The 27,378-nt window shown below is 35.8% G+C and overlaps 1 protein-coding gene across 5 annotated transcripts in view; it reads left to right on the top strand.

Moving 5' to 3' along the window:
• The window catches only part of NUP35 (nucleoporin 35), a 43,240-nt gene extending 21,781 nt beyond the window's left edge, over nt 1-21,459 (top strand). For 4 of the 5 annotated variants that reach the window (XM_023621971.2, XM_014732230.3, XM_070240591.1 and 1 more), the window contains 5 exons: nt 14,085-14,226; nt 17,416-17,485; nt 18,512-18,640; nt 19,711-19,875; nt 20,819-21,459. In XM_023621971.2, coding sequence (XP_023477739.1) covers nt 14,085-14,226; nt 17,416-17,485; nt 18,512-18,640; nt 19,711-19,875; nt 20,819-20,896 — 584 coding nt within the window. In that variant the 3' untranslated portion in view covers nt 20,897-21,459. 5 annotated transcript variants of the gene reach the window in all.
• Nucleotides 21,460-27,378: the final 5,919 nt, after the last annotated feature.

Genomic DNA, 27,378 nt, shown 5'->3' on the forward strand with positions numbered 1-27,378 from the left:
TCCGTGTGGTTCTAGGGCTGAGGTCCCTTTTTCTTTGATGGCTGTCACCCAAAGGTTCTCAGCTTCTAGAGGCTGCCCTCATTCCTTGACTTGTGGCTCCCCTTCTATCTTCAAAGACAGCAATGGAAGATCAAGTCTGTTTTATGCTTTGCGTCTCTCTGACTTCCTTTTTCTGTTGTATCTCTGACTTGACTTTTCTGCCATCTGCTGCTAAGGGCTTATTTGATTACATTGGGCCCACTGGAACAATCCAGGGTAATTCCTTATTTTAAGATCAGTTGATTGATTAGTAACCTTAATTCTATCTGCAAAGTTTCTTCACAGCAGAACCTATTAGCATTTGATTGAATTACCCACCAATTAATCACACCAGGGGACAGAAACTTTGGGGGTATATCTTTAGATTTCTGTCCACCACATACATCATGGTGAAAAATCTAGGATGCCACCTCAGCCTCAGTTACATACTTGGGGTGGGATCTTCTAGGGGAGTTAGTTTAGGTTTTAACAGTCTTAATCTGATCAAACAAATAGGTAGATAGATGACAATGCTTTTGTTATGTGTGACTGTTTGTTGCAGTAGTGATTATTCAGTTTTTTAATTGAGTCAGTAAGCGATCCCAAGGACATTGAAAATGCGAAAGCATAATGTTAAGTAATGTATTTTATGCTTTAAAGGATCTCTTAGTTGTCTGAAAAGCATGTGTGATAATATTCTTATTGTTGTCAAGGGGAAGAGTACAGGATTAAAGTTAGCTAAATAGTCTTTTAACTTATTTTTTTCTAATGTAATTTCTTTAGGGTTCTTACAATTTTGGAAATCATGTATGAAAATACAAGAACTGTGATAGGAAAATATACCTATCATAAATTGGCCACTGGGAGCCACTGCTGCTTCTGCTTTGAGTTTAAGGAATTTATATTTATAAAATCTTAGTGGGGCATAAGTGAAAAAGAACATTTTTGAAAAGATATGACTGGTATGCAGACCTATCATGCGTGGCCAATAATAAACAAGAAATGGAAAAAAGATGTTGACTTGAGAAAATTTAGGGGAAAATGTAGACTTTTCACTTAGAGCTATTTTTTTATCTCCTATATTTAGTGTTAAATAAATGAAAATTTCTTTTATAATTTGTAAATTTTAACTTTCTAAGATGGACAGCTTTTATAAAGAGATGTCATGGGATTTAGTGGCAGAAGTGGTATGTTATGCTTAGGTCTTTGTTCCATAAGGGGTTTTTTTTGTTTTTAATTCTGTACCTGATGTTAAAATCTCTTTTGGAATCTTGTTTCTGGTCCTGGAAAACCTTGGTCATATGACAAAGAGGGAAATCTGGATTAAAGAATTTCAGGAACTCTTTTCAACCGTAGTATATTATTGCCCTGGTAAAGAATATTGAACATGTTTGTGCTATCTTTCCCCATCCTCACCCCTCAGTTTTCTTTAGCTACTGTTTAAATATTCCTCTGCTTTTTCATCTTTTAAACTTTTGCTTAATTTTTTTCTGGAGAAGTTCTTTCACTAATCTGTCAACTCTCTTCTCAAATGGTATACCACTTATATCTCCTGAATTAGAATCCCTGTTTGTGTTAGCATATTGTTAACAGATTAAGTGTGATATTTAGACTATAGCACTTTCTGGCTGCTTTTATTGGTCCTAGGAGTTCAGAGTTCTGATAGTGTTGCCAGAAGAGGGGAAAGGGACTAATTTATCTGTGAAGGACCATTCCCTTACACTTGTTTTTCTGATATGCATTAGCTGCTCCTTTTATGTGCTCCTGTAAATAGCTCTTTCTGCTCAGCTCTCTTCTTTCCTCATCACTGGATTATGAACTCCTTCAGGACAGAGATTCCTTCTGTATCTTCATTATTTACTCATCACAGAGCTGGGTATAAAGGGACTTCAGTAAACGTTTGTTGGCTGAATAGATTGGTGGGCGTAAGTTGTAGTGAGTTGAATGGTGGTCCAAATCCTAATCCTTAGAACCTGTGAATGTTACTCTGTGGCCAAAATAAATGGTTAAGTGAAGGATCTTGAGAGGAGGAGCTCTCAGGGAGACTTTAGAGGGTTAGGGGAGGGAGAAAGAAGTAATCCTGATAATTACCTGGATGATCCCTAAATCCAATCGTAAGTGTCTTTATAGGAGAGAGGCAGAGAGAAATTTGACACAGAATAGAGACATGCAGAGGAGAAGGTGATGTGAAGACTGAGGCAAAGATTGGAGTGTTGTGCCACAAACCAGTGAACACTGAAATATCCTGGCAGCCACCAGAAGCTGGAAGAGGCAAGCACTGGGTTCTCTCTTGGTGACTTCAGCAGGCATTTGGCCCTGCTGAAAACTTCATCTTGGACTTCTGGCCTCCAGAACTGTGAGAGAATAAATTTATGTTTTTTTAAGCCACCCAGTTTGTGATAATTTGTTATAGCAGACATAGGAAACTAATATATGTGTATAGTGTTTTGAGGCAGTGACATCCCAACACCAAACAAGGATTGGAATATTTGTGTCCAACTTGGCACAGCATAGTTTTTCTTTAATAATAACTAAACACTAACCTTATTCTAGATTGTGTTAGTTTCTTATTGCTACTGAAACAAATTATTACAGATTAATGCCTTAAAACAACTCAAATTTATCTTAAAATTCTGGAAGTCTGAAATGGGTCTCAGTGGGCTAAAATCAAGGCATTGGTAGGGCTGCATTCTTTTCTAGAGGCTCTTGGGGAGAGTCTTTTTTTCCCCCTCTGTTTCCCAGCTTCTAACAGTTGCCCGTATTTCTTGGTTCATGGCTCCCTACCATCTTCAAAGCCTGCAGTGGCCAGTGGAATCTTCCATCACTCTTTTCCCTCCCCATATAAGATCACTTGTGATTGTGTTGGACCTACTGCATAGTCTAGGATAATCTTTTTATTTAAGATCAGATGATTAGTGATCTTAATTCCATCTGCATCTTTAATTCCTCTTTACCATGTAGTGTAACTTGTATCTGGGTATTAGGACATGGACATCTTTTGGGGATCATTTTCTGCCTACCACATAGACTTCTTAAGATTAGTCACCGACATTTATTTAGTCTCATGCCAGACTAGCCATAATACCATTGAGTGGTTTCTAGTTTTGGTGGAGGTAATATTTTATGTTTCAGTCAAAATAATAAATGCAGATAGTTAAAAAAAATCGAATATAGTCATGTGCCACGTAATGATGATTCGGTCAATGATGGACCACATATAGGATGGTGGTCCCATAAGAGTAGTACGATATAGTCTAGGTGTGTAGTAGGCTTTACCATCTAGATTTGTGTAAGTATACTCTATGATGTTTGCACAATTACAGAATCACCTAACGACGCATTTCTCAGAATGTATCCTAGTCTTTAAGTGATGCATGACTGTAGTATGTAAATGCTTATAATGAAATGCAGTGGTCTTTAGCCTTAGTCCTCCAGAACTAACCAGTCCAGATCTTAGAACTATTCCTTACAGAATTTACCTGTATTTATCTAAATGAAGTGCTGTATTATTTTCCTGTTGCCTCTGTAACAAATTACCACAAATTTAATGGCTTAAGACAACTCAGATTCATTCTCTTAGGTTCTACAAGTCAGAAATCCAAAATCAGTTTCACTGGGCTAAGTCAGGGTGTTGGTAGGACTGCTTCCTCCTGGAGGCTCTAGGGAGAATCCATTTTCTTCTTTTTTTTTTAGCTTCTAGCAGCTACCTGTGTTTGGTTTGTGGCTCCTTCCTTCATCATCCAAGTGCATCACTCCATTCTCTGCTTCAGTCGTCACATCATCTCTCTGTAGTAAAATCTTCCCTCTCCTCCTTGTCAGGATTGTGCTGGATATATTGGGGGTCCACCTGAATAATCCTGGACAGTCTCCCGCTTTCAAGATCCTTAATCACATTTGCAAAGTCCCTTTTGCCAAATAAGGTAACATTCACAGGTTCCAGGGATTAGGATGTAGTTATCTTTTTTTTTTTAATTGGGTTATTGATAGGTTACAATCTTGTGAAATTTCGATTGTACATTAATGTTTGGCAGTCATGTTGTAGGTGCACCACTTCACCCTTTGTGCCCACCCCCCACCCCACCTTTCCCCTGGTATCCACTAAACTGTTCTTGGTCCATAGTTTGAAATTCCTCATATGAGTAGAGTCATACACAGATTATCTTTCTCTTGCTGGCTTATTTCACTTAACATAATTCTCTCAAGGTCCATCCGTGTTATTGCAAATGGAATGATTTTGTTCTGTTTTGCAGCTGAGTAGTATTCCATTGTATATATGTACCAAGGATGTAGTTATCTTGGAGGGCCATTACTCAATCAGCCTTATATGATTATATTGCTAATTCTTGAGTTTCAGTTTTCAATATTGCTATGTTTATCTTAAGGTAATTGAAGATATATCTTACCTCCCCCACATTATCAGAATATAATTATATCAAATTTTATTCCTTTGTCAATGTTTTCTGTGTGTCATTTGTTCCTTTATTTTAAGCAAATGTTTTGTTGCTGTGATACATATTTATCTTTTAAAAATGCTCAAACATAGTTTCAAACACATTTTGTTGTTGTTTTAAACTGAGAAATTCTCTGTCACCCTCTCTTTTGGCTGTTTCCTGTTTCAGCACGGTATGCAGCTATCATCCTAGGACTTGCCTTAACAAGTTTCTAGAGTTGAGCTATTTTTCCTAGACAATCTGTTTTCTTCTTTCTTAGTTTATTTACTCATTTTGGTGAAGAACATATTTGGGTAGCTTTCTAGGAAAGCTTGCATGGGAAGTGAAATTTAGGACCTCATGTCTGAAACACATTTTTTCTGTCTTCATCCTGGATTGCTAGTTTGGCTGTGTGTAGTATTTTAGGTCAGAATTTTGGAGACATCATTCCATTGTCTGCTAGCTTCTAGTGTTCCATTGAAGTCATTTGCATTGATGATTCCTGAGTCTTTGTATGTGGCCTGGTTTTGAAAAATTTAAGATCTCTGTATGGTTAGTGTTCTCAGTTTCACAAATGTGTCTTGGTGTGGGACTTTTTCATTTGTTTTACTGGGGAATTAATTGCTAGATCCTTTAGATCAAGACACTTGCCTTCAGTTGTGGGAAACTTCCCTGTATTTATTTGATGATTGCTCTCCCTCTGTTTTCTCTATTCTCTCTTGCTGGAATTTCTTGTTTGTGAGCACTGGAGATTTCCAATTTTCTACTTTTTCTCCCTTTCTTTGTCTTTTGTATATGTATTGTACTTTCTGAGAGATGTTCTCATTCTCAATTTCCAACTCTGGTAGTAGTTTTTTATTTTGCCGTTTAATTTCCAAGAACCTTTTTTTTTGTTATTCTCTGAATGTACTTAAAAATGTAGCATCCTGTTCTTGTTTCATGGGTAAAATATATTATCAATGAGATTGATGTTGGCCGTTTTTATTGCTACTCATATTGTCTATTTCCTTCTAGTTTTTATTTTTTCTTTTTTCCACCTCTTCTGTCTTTCTTGGTGGAGGCATATTTATTTCTTGAGTGAGGCGCTGAGAAGCTACTTGGAATCTCTGCGTGTATGTGGATCAGTGTTGGCAGGAAGGGGGAAATTGGTGCGGAGAGGCTGTTTTGTCTCTTATTGGGCTTCACTTTAAGGGGATTGGACAGTTAGCTAGATTTTTTGGGGAAAATCTCTGTTTTCAACATATGTAGGTCCTTTTTTCTTTTAAATTTTCCCAAAGAAGAGTGCTTTAATATTCAGTGTTAATTTCTAAGCTGGTGTTCTGAATCTAGAAAGGGAGAAGTCTCCTTTGTAGTGGGCAGATTTTCACTTAATCAGTCTCCTTATAATTGTACTCTACTGTGACTGGATTCATTGAGTCTTGAGCCATTTAATATTTTTTCCTCAGAGACGAAATCCGTGGTTTCTTGGGGGATTTCAGTGGCTGAGTGACAGTCATCTGGCTGCCTGAGACAAGGAGGGGCCTGCCATCTCATCCCTTATTTTACACACTTTAAACTAGTTTTCCTTGACTTCAGCCAGCAGCCTCCTTCACAATTCCTGTGGTCTCCAAAACCTGAGACTTTCTAGAATGACTGTCATTGGGTGTCTGACAGGGAGTAGAGATGAATACGAGTCTTCATTCATGTTTGATTGGATGTTGTATCCATTGTTCAATATTCTTTTGGGTACAATGAGTTTGTCAAACTAAAAAGTCTTAGGAAACAGCTCCCACAAGATTGCCCTTATTTCAGAGGCCAGCTGCGGGTTTGGCGATCCCCAGGGCCCCCTCACTTCAGACCAGCTGACTACAGATTCAGGGGTTTCCAAACCTGCCCTAAGGTTTGATAATTCACTAGAAAGATTCAGAACCCTCTGAAAGTGCTATATTTATGGTTAAAGTTTTATTATAGCAAAAGGGTACAAATTAGAGCCAAAGAAACATGCTCAGGGCGAAGTGTGGGAGGGTTTCAAACACGAAGCTTCCATGACATGTTACCTTCCTGGCATTGATACACATAGAGTATTGCCAACTATGGAAGCTCTCTGGAGCCTCCATGTCCAAAGTTTTTATAGGAGTTTCATTATGTAAACATGATTGATTGAATCATTAATCAAGTGGCTAAACTCAGTCTCTAGTCCTCTCCCCTGCCCAGACGTGAGATGGTATCATGTGGCTTAAAGCTGCAATGTTTTTGTCAGATGGCTTGGTCTTTATGGTGTGACCTGCCCCCACCATGAGTTATCTTGTTATTGTAAACAGGTGCACTTGAGGGGTCCTGCCCTGAATAACAGAAACATTCCTGTGGCTGGAGGAATTCCTAGGGTTTAGAGGTTAGCTTCCAAGGAACCTGACAAAGGCCAGACCTCTCTTTTGGCTGAGGCCAAATTCTTTGTTACACAATATGCTACTTTGTTTCATGGTAAGAAGGTACCACTGCCAGGAACCTCTTTTTTCCAAGTTTCTATGCCATGTAACTGTTTCAAATTTGCCGCTCTTTTTATCTTTTGTTTTCCTTTAGGTTGGTAGTCTCTTTTGAAATAATTGAATCTGTTCTTGAATTGAAGACATTTTCATAAAGCATAATAAGGTCTTTTGCCCTCCACTTTAATCTGATCTTATGAAGAGTGTTTGAGTAGTGATTTACCAAGGGAGACACATTACAGTCCAATCTGGTGTGGTTTGCTAGGCACATTTTTTATTTTCATCTTATAAAGCATAGCATGTGGGTACCAGAAGTCTGATTGAAAGGAAGTAAAATCATCGGAGCAATTAAACATTAACACGGTGGGGTGGAATTATGCTAGGGTTATGTAAATAGTTTTAGACTATGTATAAGTAATTATGTTTTGCAGAGTAGTTGACAGGGCAAAAATTAGATTGCTTATTCGTTTGAGACTTAATTTTGATTTGTTTTATTTTTAAAGGTCATAATGGTTGTCTTGTTTTGAGCCTTCATTTAATTTCTTGCTTGAAGGTTATTACATGATGTAGCATAACTAAATTGTACCTTCTTAATGGTAATACAGAGCATAAAAAATTTGAATTGGCTTCAGATTTTATACTAAAATGCCTTTACTATCTTTTATGTGTTAAAGGCATGTCTTTGTAGTAAGAACTGAATTTGTTTAAGAGTATGTTTTGTGCGCTTCTGTTTATTTACTAAAGGGGTAGTCGATAAGTATACACTTGTCAAAGTGGAGTGTTTCATTTTAAATCAGCCTCATTTTAGAATTGTGTTGTACCTATTAAATATATTTGTGATGATGAGGAAAAAGAATAATTGTTAAATGTATTATAGCATGTATGCAGTTTGATGTTCTTTTCAGTTATTTATTTTGTTTTTTTTTTTTAAGCATGAACTCAGTTTTAAAAGTCAGATAAATCTATCAGACTGAGCCATGTAATATACTGGGATTCCGTTTCCTTCTTATATACCTTTTTGTGTTCCCTAGAGTTTAATAATTGTTGAATATCTTCCTTGCTTGATTGCTTTTATAAAAATATTTCAATATTCCTTTCTCAAGCTTTCTGTCTTCTAAATATTTTTTGGCTTGGTTACTTGATGACTGAACATAACGAATCAGTCTTGAGCATCTTTCTTTGTTTTCTAGTAGGGTCTAGGATAGTGTTCTGAATTAAATAGATCCTTTAATAAGCCTAATAGATCTGAGATGATTTGAAATGTGTTTTTTTTTTAAGCAAAGGCTACATTAAAAGATTAGATTAATTGTGGTTTCTAAATTTGAGTCCAAATGAAGTAAAGGTATCTAAGTCGTATGGCATACTTAAAGAGTTAAGAATTTTGAAATCTTTTGGTGACCATATTTTTTTTCTCTTAGTTAGAATCACATTGTTGCATTGTAGTTTTTACTTGTGATACCTTTAACTTTTGATCCTATTGAGGGTGCAGTTTTAGTTTGGTACTGTTTGGAGGCAAAAGATGGATGTCATTCCTAAGAAGTCTTTTAGACTTGACTCTGAATATATTTGTGGTGTTGATGCAAAAGAGTAATTGTACCAAGTGCATTATTTATATTGAAGTTATATATTGTTAAGGCAGTTCTTTTTGTGAGTTCTTGTCTATCTAGTATTCCATTTAATTCTTGGAATAACAAGTGAGTCTTGTGTTACAAGTTAATTTATGGATATAATAACTAAAGTAAACAAACATTTATTATAGGTTTATCGACGTATAATTGACATAAAACATTATGTAAGTTTAAGGTATGCAATGTGTTGTTTGATACACTTACATATTGCAAATGACCATAACGTTAGCTAACACCTCTGTCATGTCACATAATCATGGTGAGAATATTTAAGATCTACTCTCTTAGCATCTTTCAAGTGTATAATCCAGTATTATTAACAATCACCATGCTGTACTTTAGATCCCCCAAACTTATTCATCTTATGCCTGGAAATTTGTACCATTTGACCAACAACTCCCCATATCTCCCATCCCCCAGCCCTTAGTAACCATCACTCTACTCTCTGTTTCTACGAGTTTGGCTTTTTTTACGTTCCACATATGAGTGAGATCCTACAGTATTTGTCTTTCTGTGTCTGACTTCTTTTTCACTTAACATCATGAACATCACGCCCTCAAAGTCCATCCATATTGTCACAAATAGCAGGATTTCCTTCTTTCTCAGGGCTGAATAACATCCATTGTATACATGTACCACATCTTCTTTATCTATTCATCTTGTTGATGAGCACTTAGATTGTTTCCATATCTTTGCTATTGTGAATAATGCTGCAGTGAACGTGGGAGTACAGATATCTCTTTGAGATCCTGTTTCATTTTCTCTGGATATATACCCAGAAGTGGATTGCTGGATTATGTGGTAGTTCTATTTTCAAGTTTTTGAGAAACCTCCGTACTGTTGTCCATAGTGGCTGTACCAATTTATATTTCCACTAGTGGTACACAAGGATTCCCTTTACTCCAAATCCTTGCTAACACTTATCTCTTATCTTTCTGATGATAGCCATTCTAAAAGGTGTAAGGTGATATCTCATGGTGGTTTTGATTTGCATTTCACTGATAATTAGTGATGTCAAGCATCTTTTTTTGTACCTGTTGACCATTTGTATGTCTTTAGAAAAATTTCTGTTCAGTTCCTCTGCCGAATTTCTTACTGGATTGTTTGTCTTTTTGCTATTGAGTTGTATGAGTTTCTTGTGTATGTTGGATCTTAACCCTATCAGATATATGGTTTGCAAATATTTTCTCCCATTCGACAGGTTGTCTTTTCATCTTGTTGATGGTTTTGTCAATGGCTCTGAGAAGTGTGGACTTTTTAGCAATATTAATTCTTCCGATCCATGAGCGCAGGTTGTCTTTCCATTTGTTTGTGTCTTCAGTTTCTTTCATCAAAGTCTTTTGGTTTTCAGGATACAAACCTTTCACCTCCTTGGTTAAATTTATTCCTAACTATTTTGTTGTTTTTGATGGTATTGTAAATGGGATTTTTTTCATTTCTTTTCCCGATACTTTGTTGTTAGGGTATAGAAACAGACCTGATTTCTTTATGTTGATTTTGTATCCTGCATCTTTACTGAATCCATTGATTAGTTCTAACAGCTTTTTGGTGGAGTCTTTAAAATTGTCTGTATATCATGTCATAAGCAAAAAAGGGCAGTTTTACCTCTTTCTTTCTGATTTGGATGCCTTTTTTTTTTCTTGCTTGGTTGATCTGGCTGGGGCTTCCAGTACTTTGTTGAATAGGAGTGTTGAGTGAGCACACTTGTGTCGTTCCTGAGAGGAAAAGCTTTCAACCTTTCTCCATTGAGTATGATGTTAGATGTAGGCTTGTTGTACATGGCCTTTATTATGTCGAGGTATATTCCTTCTATATCCAATTTATTGAGCATTTTTATCATGAAAAATTGTTGTATTTTGTCAAATGCTTTTTCTGTGTCTATTGAGGTGATCATGTAATTTTTGTCTTTCATTCTATTATCGTGGTGTATCATGTTTATTGATTTGAGTATGTTGAACCATCCTTGCATCCCAGGGATAAATTCTGGTTGATCATGGTGTATGATCCTTTTAATGTGCTGTTGAATTTGGTTTGCTAATACTTTGTTGAGAATTTTTGCATCCATACTCATCAGGGATATTGGTCTGTAGTTTCCTTTTCTTGTGTTTGTATCACGGTAATGCTGGCCTCATAAAATGGAAACTAACATTTCTTGAACTTCTTAAACATGCTCTCTCAGTTAATCTTCAACTATGTTGGATAGGCATTTCATATACATTTGTGCTTTATGTTCCTTGTATGTGGAACGGAGATGGTAGTTTCTATCTCAAAGAATTGCTTTAGGATTAAATATGAATACATGCAAAGAATCTGCAATAACACCTGTATATAGTATTAAGTGCTCAATACATGCTGGCAATCATTAGCATTAATATTGTTATTGTTTTTATTTTTGTTCTATTATTCGGGAAGTGAGACTCAATAACTTGCTCTAGTTATGACAGTGAGTAATAGAACTGCAATGTGAACTGACTGCAAAGCCTATTACTCTCTTCCCACGACATGGTGCTCTCTGCCAAGGTGAATGATTGGCTCAGGGCTAGCAGCACTAGCCATCTGCCATCCAATCCGATACAGCTGGGCTCCTAACACAATTACATGTTGCTTTCCAAAGAGTGAGATGTTGTGCTGCCTTTTTCTTGCTATACGTTAAAGATATTTTCTTTATTTTTTTGTAGTTCAGTTGAGTTGGAACATGATCTAGAATAAAGTAGTAATCTCCCAAATTAATTTTTGGGGGCTGTTTAAGGTTTTTTAAAATTTACTTTGACCTTTTGAGTGTTATATCTTGAGTAGCTTGACTGCCCAGTCCTTGTTTGTTGTGGGTTAACAGTGTATCACCGTGACTGGTCACTGAATATAAGCTTGTTTGTTAACAGAACTTTTTGTATGATTCTGAGGAAGTCAGTCTTTATCCATGAGTAGGAAATTAAAACTCAGTTGGTAACCCTTTTTGCACCTCAGCTTTGGATTTGGATAGTAGCTTTATTATTCATTTCCTAATAGGCTTGGTGGGTATAAATTCTTGTGTTAGCCAAGCATTTATAAGGCATACCAGAGTTATTTGACACATTATTTACCAAAATATGTGTTTTCTGAGGGTAAAATGTGGTCTGGTATAGCGTAGGAAATTTTGAGTTGAATGAAGTTATAAATATTTCTTTATTGAATAACCTTTGAGCATCTTTTATGTGCATTGTAAATCTCCTATCAGGACAATATAGTGTTATGACCTTTCATAAGACGTTTACCACAGTAGTTTTTTTCTTTCCCCCTCTGTAGAGTATCTACTTTATTTTTTAAGAGCATACTTTGAGAAATCCATTTGACTGTAAACACTTTAGAATGACTTAGGGATATTTTCAACTCAGTTGGGAACTCAGGAGAAGTGACAAGGCAGCAGATATAGAGTTAGAATGTGTTGAGCAGAGACCGTCCAGAACATTGGTAAACATGGAGTGTGAATCATGTACAAGGCCCTATAGAGCATTTATTTTCAGACTTTTTAGTTTTAGGGCCCTTAATACTCTCTTAAAAATTGAAGACCAAGGAGCTTTTGGATTACAGCTATTGATAATTACTGCATTAGAATTTAAAACTGAGAACATTTTAAAGTATGTATTAATTCACTTAATGTTTTATGTAAACATAAATAATCTTTTTTAAAGTGAAAACCATTTTCTATAAGAAAAGATTTTCTTGCAAAGAGTGACATTGTTTTATGTTTTTCAAATCTTAATGTCTGCCTTACAATATAGTTGAATTCTCATATCTGCTTCTGTATTCTATCTGAATCAATTGACTCACATCAAGTAGCTTCTGGAAAAGTCCATTGTTCACTCATGAGAGAGTGAGAGTGAAAAAGACGAATGAAACCTTAAATTAATACGAAAATCTTAAATTGTTGTGATTTGACTTGGCTGATCCCGTGAGAGGGTCTTGGGGAGCCCTCTGGGATGAGGGAGTCTCTGGACTACACTTTAGAACTGCTGCTCGAGTAAACACGAGTGCTGGATGACTGCTTTAGAGCTCGTGCTTTGCATTTGGATTGCCTAGATTGGAATTCTAACTTCCCTTGTGGATGTTGTTTAACGTCACCCTGTTTCCTAATTTGTTAAATGGAGCTACTAATAGAACCTATCTTACAAGATTGTTAGGATCAAATAAAATTATACATGTCAAGAATGGTGTAAGAAGTACTCAATAAAGCAGTACCATTCATTATCATTTAAAATTTCTGTCCTGTTGTGTCACCTTTGTTCATAATTTTCCGTTGGCTTCCTAACTCTTTTAAGGTAAAAGCCAAAGTCTTTATGGTGGCTTACGAAGTTTTTCTTCGTGATCTGACATCTTGTTACCTCCCTGTGCTCATGTGCTTTTGACCTCAAATGCCCCTCCACACTGCGCAAATACTGGCCTTGTTGCTGTTCCTCAAACACCAGTCATGTCCTTTCTCACGGCCTTTGTACTGGCTTTTTTCTCCACCTAACATTCACTTAGTCAGATAATTGGCTTATTCTGCCTCCCATCTCCTTCAGGTTTTTGTTTTAATGACATCTTAGTGAAATCTTTTCTTCATTTAACCCTTCGACATACATATGTACATACTTACTCCCTAGCTCCCTTCTCTCTCTCTTTTTTTTTTTTTAGGATTTTCTGTTCTCTAGCATACTAGGTATTTACTTACTTGTCTCTCTTCCACTAGAATTTAAGCTCCATTAGAGACAGGTGTTTTTTTTGGTCTAACTTGTTCTCTACTGTATCTTCAATACCTAGAATGATACTTGGTGCATATTTAAGTGCTGAAAAAAATATTTCTTGTATGAGTAAATCATTATTACTACTTCAAAGATGAAAGGAAAATAGTCTGTGCTTCTCAGAAATGTGTCTTCTCAAGAGGATAGTGCCTCTGAGATAAAATGAACACGTGAAGTGTTTAGCTTGGTATGTTGGACATGTAGAGGTACTCATTAATTGGTCACTGTTAGTGCAGAATAAGAAAAGAAAGAACAGAATCAGACATTTCAGGTAGAAACAATCTGAATAGAAGAAAACTGCATTCACACGTTAGGGGCTAGCTTAGGTACTGTTTGGGTGCATATTGGAAAAATAAGATTAGAACTCTATTGCGGAGGCCCAGGCTTTTGGATTCTGTTCTGTGGGTAACGAGCAATTATTGGATATTTTTAAGGCTGAAGTACCATGATGCAAGTGGTAGGTTTGGGAGATGAATCCAACAGAAGTCCTTGAGATTGACTGGAGGTTCTTCTGGTATAGGATTAACCTGAAATTAATAAAACATTTAGCAAATTTATAATAAATAATAAAATAAAACATTTGCAAAATCACAAATTATGCTCAATTATTAATGACTTCCTCTCAACTTGTACAGTAGTATAAAATTAGTTGATTACAGTTGGATATTTTGAACTATTTATGTGGTTTCCAACTTTTAATATGCTTTTTCATGTGAAACTAAGAGTTTTGATTTGAAATAAACCAAGATGTTTATGTTGGTAACTAACTTACTAAATGTACTAATGTAGGGCAAAGTATGTTTAGTCCAGCAAACATTGGTCAACCACGAAAGACAACATTATCTCCTGCCCAGTTGGATCCTTTTTATACTCAAGGAGATTCTCTGACTTCGGAAGATCACCTCGATGACACTTGGGTGACTGTATTCGGGTAAGGTTTCTAGATCATTTACCTTTTTTTTTTTTAAAAAATTTTATTTTTTTCCTTCCCAAAGCCCTCCAGTACATAGTTGTATATTCTTCGTTGTGGGTCCTTCTAGTTGTGGCGTGTGGGACGCTGCCTCAGCATGGTTTGATGAGCAGTGCCATGTCCGCGCCCAGGATTCGAACCAATGAAACACTGGACCACCTGCAGCAGAGTGGGCGAACTTAACCACTCAGCGATGGGGCCAGCCCCAGGATCATTTACCTTTTTGAAAAAGAATACTCCCTCCCCAATGTTTCATAATGAATATTATCAAACATAGGGGGAAAAAAGAATTGTACAGCAAACACACATATACCTACCACCTAGATTCTGCTGTTGTTCACAGTTTGCTACATTTGTTTCATCTATCTATGTATCCTTCCTTTAATGCATTGTATTGTTGTTGGTACATTTCAGAGTAAGTTGCAGACCTGTGTACCTATCACCCTGACAGTTCATCATGCATACGATTAACTAGTGTTCAATATTTGTTTATAGTTTTTCATCATTTATCTGTTTGCATCTTAAACTATTTTCTCTTCAGCATATTTACTGGATATTGGAATAGGGTTGCCCCTTTACACTTAGAGAGCGCCTTTCTCTCTTTTTAGTAGCTATTTCTCTGCTTCTAGTGGACTTAACCAGTTTTGAACTAACAAATTGAATTTCATTTATAACATATCTACTGTATTACAGAGTTGATACGTTCTAGTCATAGAATATTGAATATTAATAGAAATTTTTCATGATGGTCCTAGATGCATTTTGAATAGATTTTTTAGGTTTAAAAAAGTACTTTAAGGCATCTTAGAGATCATATTGCATCGTTTACAGATGAAGAGACTGAGGCATAGACAGATTGTGATTTATTCAGAGGTTTACATCTAGTTATTAGTAAAGCTTCAGCAAAACCCCAGGTCTTTTGATTTTTCAAGCTGCTGTTGTTTAGACTCTACTACGTAAGATTTGTTTCTGAAAGCATGATATGTCATAGTGATATTGGACCTTACTGTATATAGTAATAGGGTAAAAAATTAAAAAAATAGCACGAGTTCCTTGAAGGAAGAACAGTGTGCAGTAAATACTAGTGGAATTTATATGTTCAATTTATTTAACATTTAAAAACTCAAAACATATATAACAATAGACAGTGAAAATTTTTCCTTCCCACTTTTATCCTCAGCTACAAATTTTCTCCCCTTTAGGGTAATAAGTGCCATCTTTTTTTTTGTGTAACTTTCCAGAGAGAGTCTACGTGTTGCTGGTTCTATTTAGGTAAAAGGCAGGATCACTGCTTTCCATTGTTCTCCAGAAAGCCCACGCCCAGCCCTGTATCCGTAGCACTTGGGCTGGCTTCTTGACTTTTTTTTTTTTTTTGAACTTTGAAAGCACATTTATTCGCACCTCTATTCAATAAATGTTTACTGTACAACATGTCAGGAACTGGCTGATTTTTTTTGGCTTCTTGACTTTAGTTGTCATTGTCGTTCTTTTGTGTTTAACTTTTTGTATTCTCCCATGAAATGACTGTATGTTTTTGAGCTTGGATGTCTACTACCAAGTCTGTTTTTCAGGCTCAGTAGTAGTGTTGTCACTTTTAAGTTTCCTTAGTAGTTGGATAAATTACTTCAAGTACTTCTGCTAGTCCTTTTTTTCATTTATAGGACATACACTTTCCCAGTTATTTATTTTCTGTTGGTTTTATGTGCTAGTAACCCTCTATATGAGTTTAATTGCAAGAACTGAACCATTTCTTCTAAGGGATAAAACATTTTATTTTGATCATTTGTAGGGAGGTGCTTCTAAAATATATGATATATGGTCTTTCTTTGATAATTTAATCTTTTCCCGCTCATTCAGGATCATCATGAAATATCATTCATTGTTTTAGGGTGATTATTTTACAGAATTTTGGAATGTTTTTACTGATCTAGTCCTAGAGTCTTAGAATTATGTTGCATTTCTCAAGTACCTCTCTCACTTGCAACCATTATTTCTTTATTTCATTTTTCTTTTCTTTTTTTTTTTTTAAAGATTGGCACCTGGGCTAACAACTGTTGCCAATCTTTTTTTTTTTTTCTGCTTTATCTCCCCCAACCCCCGCTGTACACCGTTGTATATCTTAGTTGCACGTCCTTCTAGTTGTGGAATGTGGGACGCCGCCTCAACGTGGCCTGATGAGTGGTGCCATGTCCACGCCCAGGATCCGAACGCTGGGCCGCCACAGTGGAGCGCACGAACTTAACCACTTGGCCACGGAGCCAGCCCCTCATTTTTATTTTCTTTAGCTCTGCTTCATAGGCACCCTGCCTCATTTGGGTTAGAAGTCTTATATCCAAACTTATAAAACATTAAATTCCAGTTCTGAATGCAGTGACTATTTTACTCATATAGATTTTAATGTGTGGAGTTTCTTATTTATTTTTGTGACTCAGATTTTTTTCTTTAGGGTTCTAATCCAAGCTCCAGATAACTTAAGTTACTGGTTAATGAAACTCTAGACTTTCAAATTGAAAATAGATTTATTGTTTGACTATAAAAGTAATAATGTGTCATTGTAGACTATTCAAACCATACAGAACTTTGTAAGAAAGAAAGTAAAATTCACTTAAAATTCCCGTACATGGATATATGGCTATTAAAATTTTGGTAACCCTCCTTTTAAATGTTTTTATACCATTGATCTTGGTACTGGTTTGTTTCAGGACTAAATTCCTGAATTTTCAGGTGGTGCTAAATGTATAACGATAAGACTCTATATAATTTAAAATTCTTTTCCTTTTAAAAATTGTAGTATAGTTAAATATTTCACACACACCCCCTCTTTGTAATATAAATTATATACTGAACTACAACGTCATAGTTCTTTTCTAAGGACTCTGATAATGGCAGTGAGAGTAGAATTTTAGAGATTTCAGAGGTGGAACCTGGGGATGTAGAACAATGGCTGAGTCAAAACTAATTTTAATGTCTTCGTTTTTGGGTGATGGGCAGTGATAGATTTAGCTGATTAAAGGGGAAAACAGGATGATCAAGGACCTCCTGTTAATATTCTAGATAGTTGGGGGGAATTTATCTCGAAACACTTGCAAGTATGGTAATTTGCATTTGTATTGTGGAAGTTGACTCTTTGGACAACTCTGTTTCTTTCAGGTTTCCTCAAGCATCTGCTTCCTATATATTACTACAGTTTGCACAATATGGGAATATCTTAAAACACGTGGTAAGGTTTAATTCTTTTCAATGTTTAGGTTGAGGAAAGAAAACTGTGAATTGAGGGTAACTTTGCTGCTGAGTTTTGTCCCTTTTCCCCAAACTTAAAGGCTTTCTTTCTTTTTTCAAGTTTTTGTAGAATATGTCTTTTTTGGAGTCTGGAAGGCTGAAAGTTGCATAGTATTTGATAAAGAGAGAAGATAAGCAAGACAGCGAGAGTTTCAGGGTCCACCCCCCTTTTCTTAAATAGTTCAGTCTCTTAAAAAAGATTATGCCAAATATTATATTACTGTTTTTCAGTTTGAGCTTGTTTTATTTGGGATAAAGGAAAATGGAGAAGTTCCTGACTTATAGATTTCTTAGAGTCTTTTTAGCTTGTAGAGCACTTTTTTAAAGATTTTATTTTTCCTTTTTCTCCCCAAAGGACCCTGGTACATAGTTGTATATTTTTAGTTGTGGGTCCTTCTAGTTGTGGCATGTGGGACGCCACCTCAGCGTGGCCTGATGAGCAGTGCCATGGCCGCGCCCAGGATCTGCGAACCGGTGAAACCCTGGGCCGCTGAAGCCAAGCACGCGAACTTAACCACTTGGCCATGGGGCCTGCCCCGAGAGGTTTTTTTAAAAAAAATTGTTTTACCTTGCACAAGTTATAGATAACGAATCTTTTTTCTGTTACTAGAGATTGACTTATTTAATTTCTACACAAAATCAGATTGATAAATATAGTTTAAAAAAATTTCATAGCAAGTGTTGATAGGACCTTTTTATAGAAACAGTTACCTTTTGATAACTTTTTACTTTCAGAGAATGTATTCCACATATTCTTTAGATTAGAGAATTGAGAGCAACATAGAGATTATTGAAATTATTGAGATTATTGTTTAATAGGATTTTGTGAATTCCAGTGTACAGCTTTTTACAGGGGATCAAATAAAAAGTGGAAGCAGATTTATTGTTGTTATTTTCTATTTTCTAATGGAACTCATTGTTTAGATTTTATATATTTTATATTTTGAGACAATTTCATTCTTTGCAGATGTCTAACACAGGAAATTGGATGCATATTCGTTACCAGTCTAAATTGCAGGCCCGGAAAGCCTTAAGCAAAGATGGGAGGATTTTTGGAGAGTCCATCATGATTGGTGTAAAACCATGTATAGATAAAGTAAGTTATCGCTGATGTAAAGAATATAGCTTAATCTCTATTAAGAGCGCAAGTCTGAGTGTTGACGTTGGTGGTTATGTCACTGCTTCACTGTGCCTCTTTTTCTTAGTTTGTAAAGTGTGATGATATTATGGTACTCTTTTAATGGTAAGGCAAAGGTATTTAGTCACAAGACTTTAGAATTTAGAGGTAATCCATCTTAACCCCTTCATTTTACAGATAAAGATAAGAGACCAAGAGGACTTAAGTAATTTATTCAGAGTTGTTAAAGGTGAGGCCTAGATTCTGGGTCTCTTAACTCGTAACCCATTCTTTCTTGTGCAGAGCAACATCAAATTCTTTGAGTACTTTAAAGAAATGGTTCTATTTCTGAATGAAATTTCACGTAAATGGTAACTGAGGGTTAACTTAAATGGCAGAAGCTTTTTTCTGTTTTAAAATATTAAAAAATTATTATATATTTCTATACTTATAAAACAATACTAAGTATAATTTAAAATTTTCTTCGTGGCTTGTAAAATCAGCATGATCATTCTTTAAGTAGATATAGGTGAACTACTACCTACTAGGCACTATGCTTGGTGCTTGTATGCATACATTAGAGCACAAAGCAGACAAGGCTGCTCTTCTCAACATTAGTGTCGCTGTGTAGTTGTGTAAGTTTTATACTGTGCTGTAACAGATGTTTGCAGAGGCTAGAGGAGAATTCGGCATTACTGGATACTAAATAGCATTGAACTTTGATTCCCCCACCCCCTAGATTTTCCCAAGAGTTCTGTTTCTTCCTTGCTGATTTTCCATAGTGTTAGGAGATTCTTACTCTTGTGAGTCTGTAGTTGTCTTCAGGATGTTTGAAGTCATTGAAGTGAGATTTCTGGCTCAGTGTTAGATCTCAAACGCTAGCAAAGAAGCACATATTGTTTTATCAAGCCTAAAATTATTTGAAAAGTTAATTAGATCAAATGAAGTATGCATCTTTTTGGTAAAGTTTTCTTTGCAAGTGGGATGTAATATTGGATAATATGTATTATGTTTATAAACAGAGAAGTTCTTTATCTTTGTTTCTCCAGAGTGTTATGGAAAACAGTGACAGGTGTGCTTTATCATCTCCATCTCTTGCCTTTACACCACCAATCAAAACCTTAGGTACACCAACCCAACCTGGAAGTGCTCCTAGGATTTCTACCATGAGACCTCTTGCTACAGCATACAAAGCTTCTACTAGCGATTATCAGGTATTTTAAGGATTGGATAAGAAGGAAGTACTTTAAAGATTGAAGAGATCGTATGTTTAACTTTTTCATTGGATTAATTTGTATGCCATTATATATTTCCTACTGAAGTGATTGCCTTGATGAAGCCTACAAATGTCGCATTCTTAAATTTCCTATTTTAAAAATTAGAGGTTTGGCTCATTAGAAAGTTATCTTAGATTTAAAAAGTATTTCTTTGCCATTTTTAAGACATTTTGAGAGTTTGTTAGGTTAGCTTTTTCTGAGTTATATTTGCATACATAAAAAGTTTCTCCTGTCAACATTTCTAGCACGAGGGGATATTTAAACCCTATTAAATTGACGACTAAATGTGATGGCATCACAAATGAACAACCTCAGGTTGGAGTGGCTTTGGTTATCAAAAGCATATTGACCAGCTACCATTTCAAAATAGTTTGAATGATAAGTTCATCGTATTCATTAAAGAGTGATAGAAGCATTGTGACTCTCATTCGTTATGTTATTGTCTTATACTTAATTAGCCAGGAGTTCTGAACTTGCCTAACTGCAGACACAGGTCTTTAAACAGTAAATAAAACACTTGTGCTTTTGTAGGGCAGGTAATGACAATTTAATCTTTTGACTTCCCCTAAAATTTTTCCTTTAGTTGTTTTCTTTTTACCAATATTTTGGTGCCCTCATCTCTTGTAGCTTTTGTGTTATTTGTTTCTTTGGTTCCCTTATTTAAAGAGCAGATGTAATTTGCCTTGCCAAAGGAATAAGATTTTGCCATTCTTAAAAACATAAGGATGTTCTAACTAAATTCATATTTTAGACTTTTAATACACAGTTGATTGCTACAAATGCATATCAGTGTTTGGCTCTTTTAAATTAGCCATTAACTCTAGAATTGACTGACACTGAAGAAACTATAACCTAACAATTGTGTGTGTTTTTTTAATAGGTTATTTCTGACAGACAAACGCCAAAAAAAGATGAAAGTCTTGTATCCAAAGCCATGGAATACATGTTCGGCTGGTAGTATAATAAGAGCTAAGAACTCAACTACAAAGGAGGGGGCTGCTACACTAAACAGATTTAGCAAAGTACTGCCGGGTTTCCTTGGGTTAGTTGTATAACCACTCTTGGCAGTGCTGGATGGCTATCTCATACTTCCTTTAGAAGCCTTTTTCTTTAAGGATACAGCATATTTGTAGCTCGCACTTTACAAAATGCTTGAGATACAAAAAATCACTGTAAATACGATTTTGTGCTTTCTGGGATAGTGCATGCTTAGCACAAAGACTTCAGCATTGATTACTGTAAATTGTGTAGTTGAGTTTGTGGTGAGGCTTTGTAGTCTTCGTGAGTTGGTGGGGTGAATTACATGAAGGGTGACTGTACACTTCTAATAAGACACAAAGATTACAACTAACAATTTGAATTATGGTCTTTTAATTCAGATAGTATTTAATATTTTAATTATCCTTGTTTGTATATGTCCTGTTGTGGGTTGTCATTTTTCAGTATTCTAAAACCAAAGCAGTCTTTTTAAAAACCTACTAAATTTCTTGATAATAAACTTTGTCAATTATATGTATTGCACATTTTTTGAAAGAGTGATTTATTATTTTATGAATTATTACAAAAACATGTTTGCTGAAATAGAGAAAATAATGTCATGAACCACTATGTACCTGTAATCCAGCTTAAATAACAATCAATATTTTGCCATACTTGTTTCTTCTCTTCCCCTTTTACTTTAAGCATATCTCAGATATAATGTCATTTTAATCTAAGTACTTGAGGATATATCAGAAAAGAACATCTCCATATGTAACTGCAATATTATTATCACACCTAACAGATTTATTAATTTCTCAACATCTGATAGCTGGTCAATTTTAAAATTTCCCAATTGTCTCCTAAATGTATTTGTGGTTCGTTTGTTCGAATCATTATTTAGACTAGGTCTACACAGTGTGTTTGGTTGTTTTGTCCTTGGAGTGTCTTGAAATCTACATTAGTTCCTCCTCTTTTCCCCGCTATCCCACACACCATGACTTATTGAAGGAACCGTGTGAGTTTCCTGCAGAGTGTCCCACAGACTCAATTTGGTTGATTGCTTTCTTGTTTAACTTGTTCATCATTTATCTCATATCTTAGAAGGTAGATCTAGAGAGGATTAATTAGATTCTGATTCATTTTTTTGAGCAGCAGTACTTGATAGTAGTATGGTGCGCTTTTTACTATATTAGATCAAGAGGTATTTAATTGTGGTTGTCTGGTTTTAATGATACTCGGATTGGTCATTGGGCACACGGGCGGAAGCTTGACACCTTCATTGGAAAGTTCCCTGTAACCTTTTTACATAATGCTTTTAAACACATGCATTAATGATACTTGCCTGAATCAGTTATTTCATTAAGGTTTGCCAAATGATGTTTTTCCAAATCTGTCATTCCAGTTGGATTTATTAGCTGGAATTCTTTAGTATAGAAGAACTTTGTTTCATCCACAAGGCCTATTTGGTTATCATGGAATACATTGATACCAGAATGGCAGGACAAATATTTAATCCTTTTCCTTTATCAGTTTTCAGAATAATTTTTGGTATTGTAGCACCCTCCACTGATGTCCTATGAGTTAAAAAAATTTTTTTCCTTTGGTATCACTATGCACTCGTAGCTTATTTTTTGTTTTTTTAATTCACTTGTAATCACTTGCAGTCATTATTCTTTTGTTCAGATTATCTCCCTTGGCCAGTGAGGACCTTATCAGACTGGCTCTTGTGTGAAAAGGAAGTTTTTAATTGAAATAATATTTCGCCATAGTACATGTGTATATAGTACATCTAGATAATCTGCATCTTTCCTTATCTTTAACAGATCTTTATAGAGAATAATTAAAATAACACATTGTATGGAAGGTTTTGATATGCTTTTTCAGTCACAGCGAGGTGCCATTGCAGACTTGTTTGGTTCTTCGAGGTGAGGTGCTACTAAGGAATGCACTGGCATGGATGAAAGCATTTCTCATCTGAAACTTAATATTGTATTTTATATCCTATTTCATTTTGTGCAGAACTCAATTATTCAAGGTAGAACTGGCTACTAAATTCCATTAAGCTCTTGCATTTCTATTTGAGTTATATCCATTTTTGTATAAGGGCTGTGTTTTTAAAAATTTTTTGAGAGAGCGTTTTATTTCCATAGACCTTTGAGGGGCATGAAGTTTGCTTTGCGGCTAAAAATATTTGTTTGCTATGTTTGGGTGTATTTTTTTACCTAATGTTGTATCTTCCCTATCTTTGTATCCATCACATCATTTATTAAAAAGCCAGGAAATATATAAATGTATCAAACCAACACGTTGTACACCTCACACTTACACAATGTTCTATGTCAACTATATCTGAATAAAAAAATATAATAATAAAAGAAACCAAAAAAGAAAAAGAGAGCCAGGAAAGTTTCTGAAACCAAGCTACCATATTTTTCAATACTATACAAAAGCAACAGAAGTGGGAAATCTCTGAAGCTAGAAAAAATGCCCTGAACAAAGCCTCTTTCGAAAAGTTTAGAGAAGGTGGTTTCACACAAAAATAAGTAACGTAAAACGATAGTCATGCAAAGTTCTTACCAAAAATAGATAAGGAACAAAATACCATTCTGTAGACATTGAAAGCACACCAGAAAGACATGCCCATAAAATACAGTCATGTATTGCTCAGTGATGGGGATAAGTTCTGAGAAATGCATCGTTAGGCGATTTTGTCATTGTGTGAACATCATAGAAGTATACTTACACAAACCTAGATGGCATAGCCTACTACACACCTAGGCTATATGGTACCAGTCTTATGGGACTACCGTCATATATGTGGTTTCTTGTTGACTGAAATGTGTTTCTGTGGTCGGTGCATGACTATAGATTAAAACTATGACCTATTATTTAAAAATGGGTTACAGGATGTTTTGAAAATGGCACAAAATATGAAAGAATACCAAAAATCAGAATTTGAAACACTTGAGAAAATGTTAGAGATAAAGGGAAAAAATCATTTAGAAATGAAGACTAAACTAGGATAAACACAAAACAGATAATGCCTAAAGAGAGAGAGAATGTGAAAAAGAAGAATGGCTTTAGGAATCAGAAAAAAAAAGGGATTATTGGGAAAATTGACAAATTTTAGAGACAAAATAAAAATATACAGAGCAAAATTATGTGAAGAATGTTTTGCAAAAAAAATATATTTGGATCTACATATTGAAAGAACTCCCTGCCTACTGAGAATATTATTCCAGATAAAAACTTTGAGTTTGGCTATCCAGACAAAAACAGCAAGTGACTTAAAATATAAGAGCAAGACTTAAATAGCAGCACTATGCCAGGAGAAAGTAACACATGCAAGATATTTGTGGGGAAGAAATGTGAGCAGATTTTATATCAGGGCCGGCCTGGTAGCGTAATGGTTTGCATGCTCCACTTCAGCGGCCCGGGGTTCGTGGGTTCGGATCCTGGGCGCGGACCTAGCCCTGCTGGTGGAACCACACTGTAGTGGCATCCCATATAGAGGAAGATTGGCACATGTGTTAGCTCAGCAACCATCTTCCTCACACACAGAAAACCCCAAAATATTTTATATCAGAACTGAATTTTTAGTAAATCACTGTTGAGACGTTATCAACATGCAAGAATTCAGGAAACAATGTTTCCGTTGAGTACTTCCTAGAGAGTCGACTAGAGAATGCCCTCAGGCAAGTTAAATAACTAGAAAGATGTTGATATAAAGTCTGTGGTAAGCATTAAATTTGACATCACATCACTAGACCAGAGTGCTGACCAGGTTTATTGCTTGAAGCTCAGCCCATTGGGTGGATTTTCCCTCATTACTGTCTTTCAAGTCCACTCTGGATCTAATATGGCAATAGTCAAGTTTTGGCTTACAGCAGTATACCAAGCTGACGCATCTGTGAACCAAACCTGGATTTTTCTCTCCAATGCCAGCTGATGGTAGTGAACTTCATTGAAGTCATAGGTTGTGAATTGAGGGAGAGATGTTAGTGTCTTGGAGGTAAGTGGTGTCGGGTTCTGGGCCACATTTTCATGAAACTTGGAGCCTTTCATCATGCCTGAGCCACATTCTGAATGTACAGTGGGTTACTTCTGTGCTGGTCCAGGCTTATCGCTTGATGGATCTGACAAGACTGAGCTTATGATGAGCAGCTTTGTCACATAGTTGATATGCTATGATGTAGTTGATGGTTAGGTGCTAAGTCACTTGTTCTATGCCGTCTCTCACTCTGGACCCCACTAAAATCTTCCAAGTCACCTGAGAAGTGGATCAAAGCATTTTTCCCATCTATATTTTGTGTTGTCTCCAACATCCAGAAGCCTACCAAGTACTGTCTCTCTTCTTCAGTGATGGGAGGAGCAAGATGCAATAATTTATCCTGTATGAAGGGATGTCTCATCATGCTCCAGACCGCTGGACCACTTACAACTTCACCAATGTGGTGAACCTGAGTTTGTGGCTTATCTTTCACCTTTTGGCGTACATGTGCCTTACCAGGATGCCCAGAGTATTTGCCACTTATTGCTTGCAGGTTCAGTGAACGTGATGCTATCAATGTAGTGGACCAGCACAATGTCCAAATGATCAAGAGTTCTCTTACTATACTGTGACTTGCCTGCTGCGAGACAATCATGGACCAAGGTTTCATTTATCTCTTGGCTTCCTTATGGCCCCACCCTAACAGGAACCATGAGAATATTTTGGTTGATCAGTGTCGACTAAGACCCTGTATCTAACAGCCCTTGAAATATGTGGGTATTCCTCTTCTTCAGTGTACAGCTACTCCAAGAAATGAGGAAGTCCTGGGAGAATTGCTACTGTAGAAACTTGACTGTGGCATTGAAAATTCCTTCTTGATTGGAACTGCCCTCTCATTTACCCTGGGTCTAAGAATTATGTCTGCTTTGTGGCAGCTGACATCATTCTGCGTATCTGCTCTTAATCTTTTGAAGTTGTATGTAAAGCAATACTTTTGTTAGCCTCCTTCCCCTTCCTCCTTTATAAAAAGCATTTTAGTTACCAAATAAAATATAAATACAACTTAATAAATTGTAAGGTGAATTATCTTGTAACTATCACTCAGTCAAGAAAGAGAATTTTACCAGCTGTCTTCATATGCCCCATTCCAATCTTTATTCTCTCCTTCCCCACAAAATTAATATAACTTTTACAATTACTTTATTGGTAATAGTTTTATTATTCAAATGTACATTCCTAGATACTATAGCTTGCCCTTTAAAAAGAATTGATGTCTTTTAATCTTTTTTAATCTACAGAGTCTTCCTGCATCCTTTTCTTTGCTTACAATTTATTGTCGAAGAATCAGTGTCATTTGATGTATAGAGTTGACCACATTCAAGATTTGCTGGTTGTATCCTCTTGAGTGGTTCTGCATGTTCTTCTGTCATCTGTATTTTGCAAATTGACACATGGATCCAGAGACTTGATCTATTCAGGTTTGATCTCTTGGCAAGACTACAGCTAATGTGTTCTTTTATCAACGTTCCATTAATTCACTGGGGGTTAAAAAGGGTGATGTTCTAATTTTATTATTATATTTAATAGCGTTTTTATAAAAAGACACTTTCCCTTCACGTGCATTTTGTTACCAAATGGTATGGTTATACAAAAAGCAGAATGTGTATGTATCAGTTTTGAAGTTACTGAATTAGTTCCCTATCATTCTCTGGAGGTGACCAATAAATTAATTTTATTTCATTACAAACTCTTGAAATTAAGTATGTTTGATGGTTTCAGTCCATTATAACAAACACATTGAAGCTCAAATCATCCCATCTTTGGGAGCTTCTTTGTTGGCTCAAGTTGGCTCCTGAGTCCTTTTATCTTAACCCTTGTACTCTGATAGTTTCTTCATTATCTGCTGTGAAAAGATGTTCTGTGGTCATTTTGTTACATTTTACTGCCTCATTTCTCCAATAAACCCCAACTCCTTTTAGGGAAAATTACTTTTTGATCAGACCGTAATCTGAGTACTTGGAATTGCTTGTTTCTACTAAGTTGGTTATTATATTTAATAAAGTACTTCATGAGCTCATACTGATAGAATTTAAACTCAGGACTACAGTTTTGTTTGTTTGATAAACTTAATATCTTCTGTATTACACTCATATCTCATAGAATTCTGGCTTTTAAAGACATAGGTAATGTAGGGAGCTGAGAACACAATGGAGAAAGGATAGTCTTTCCAATAAATGGTTTTGGGAAAACTGGATATTTACATGTAGAAGAACGAGAATGAACCCTCACACTATGTATAAAAATTAACCCAAAATGGATTAACTACTTAATTGTAAGACCTGAAACTATAAAACTTGTAGAAGAAAAACATGGGGAAAAAGCTTCTTGACATTGGTTTTGGCAACAGCTTACTAGTCATGACACCAAAAACACAGACTACAAAAGCAAAAATAGACAAGTGGGATTGC

Source organism: Equus caballus, chromosome 18 (assembly GCF_041296265.1).
Source record: "Equus caballus isolate H_3958 breed thoroughbred chromosome 18, TB-T2T, whole genome shotgun sequence".
NCBI classification, from domain to species: domain Eukaryota; kingdom Metazoa; phylum Chordata; class Mammalia; order Perissodactyla; family Equidae; genus Equus; species Equus caballus.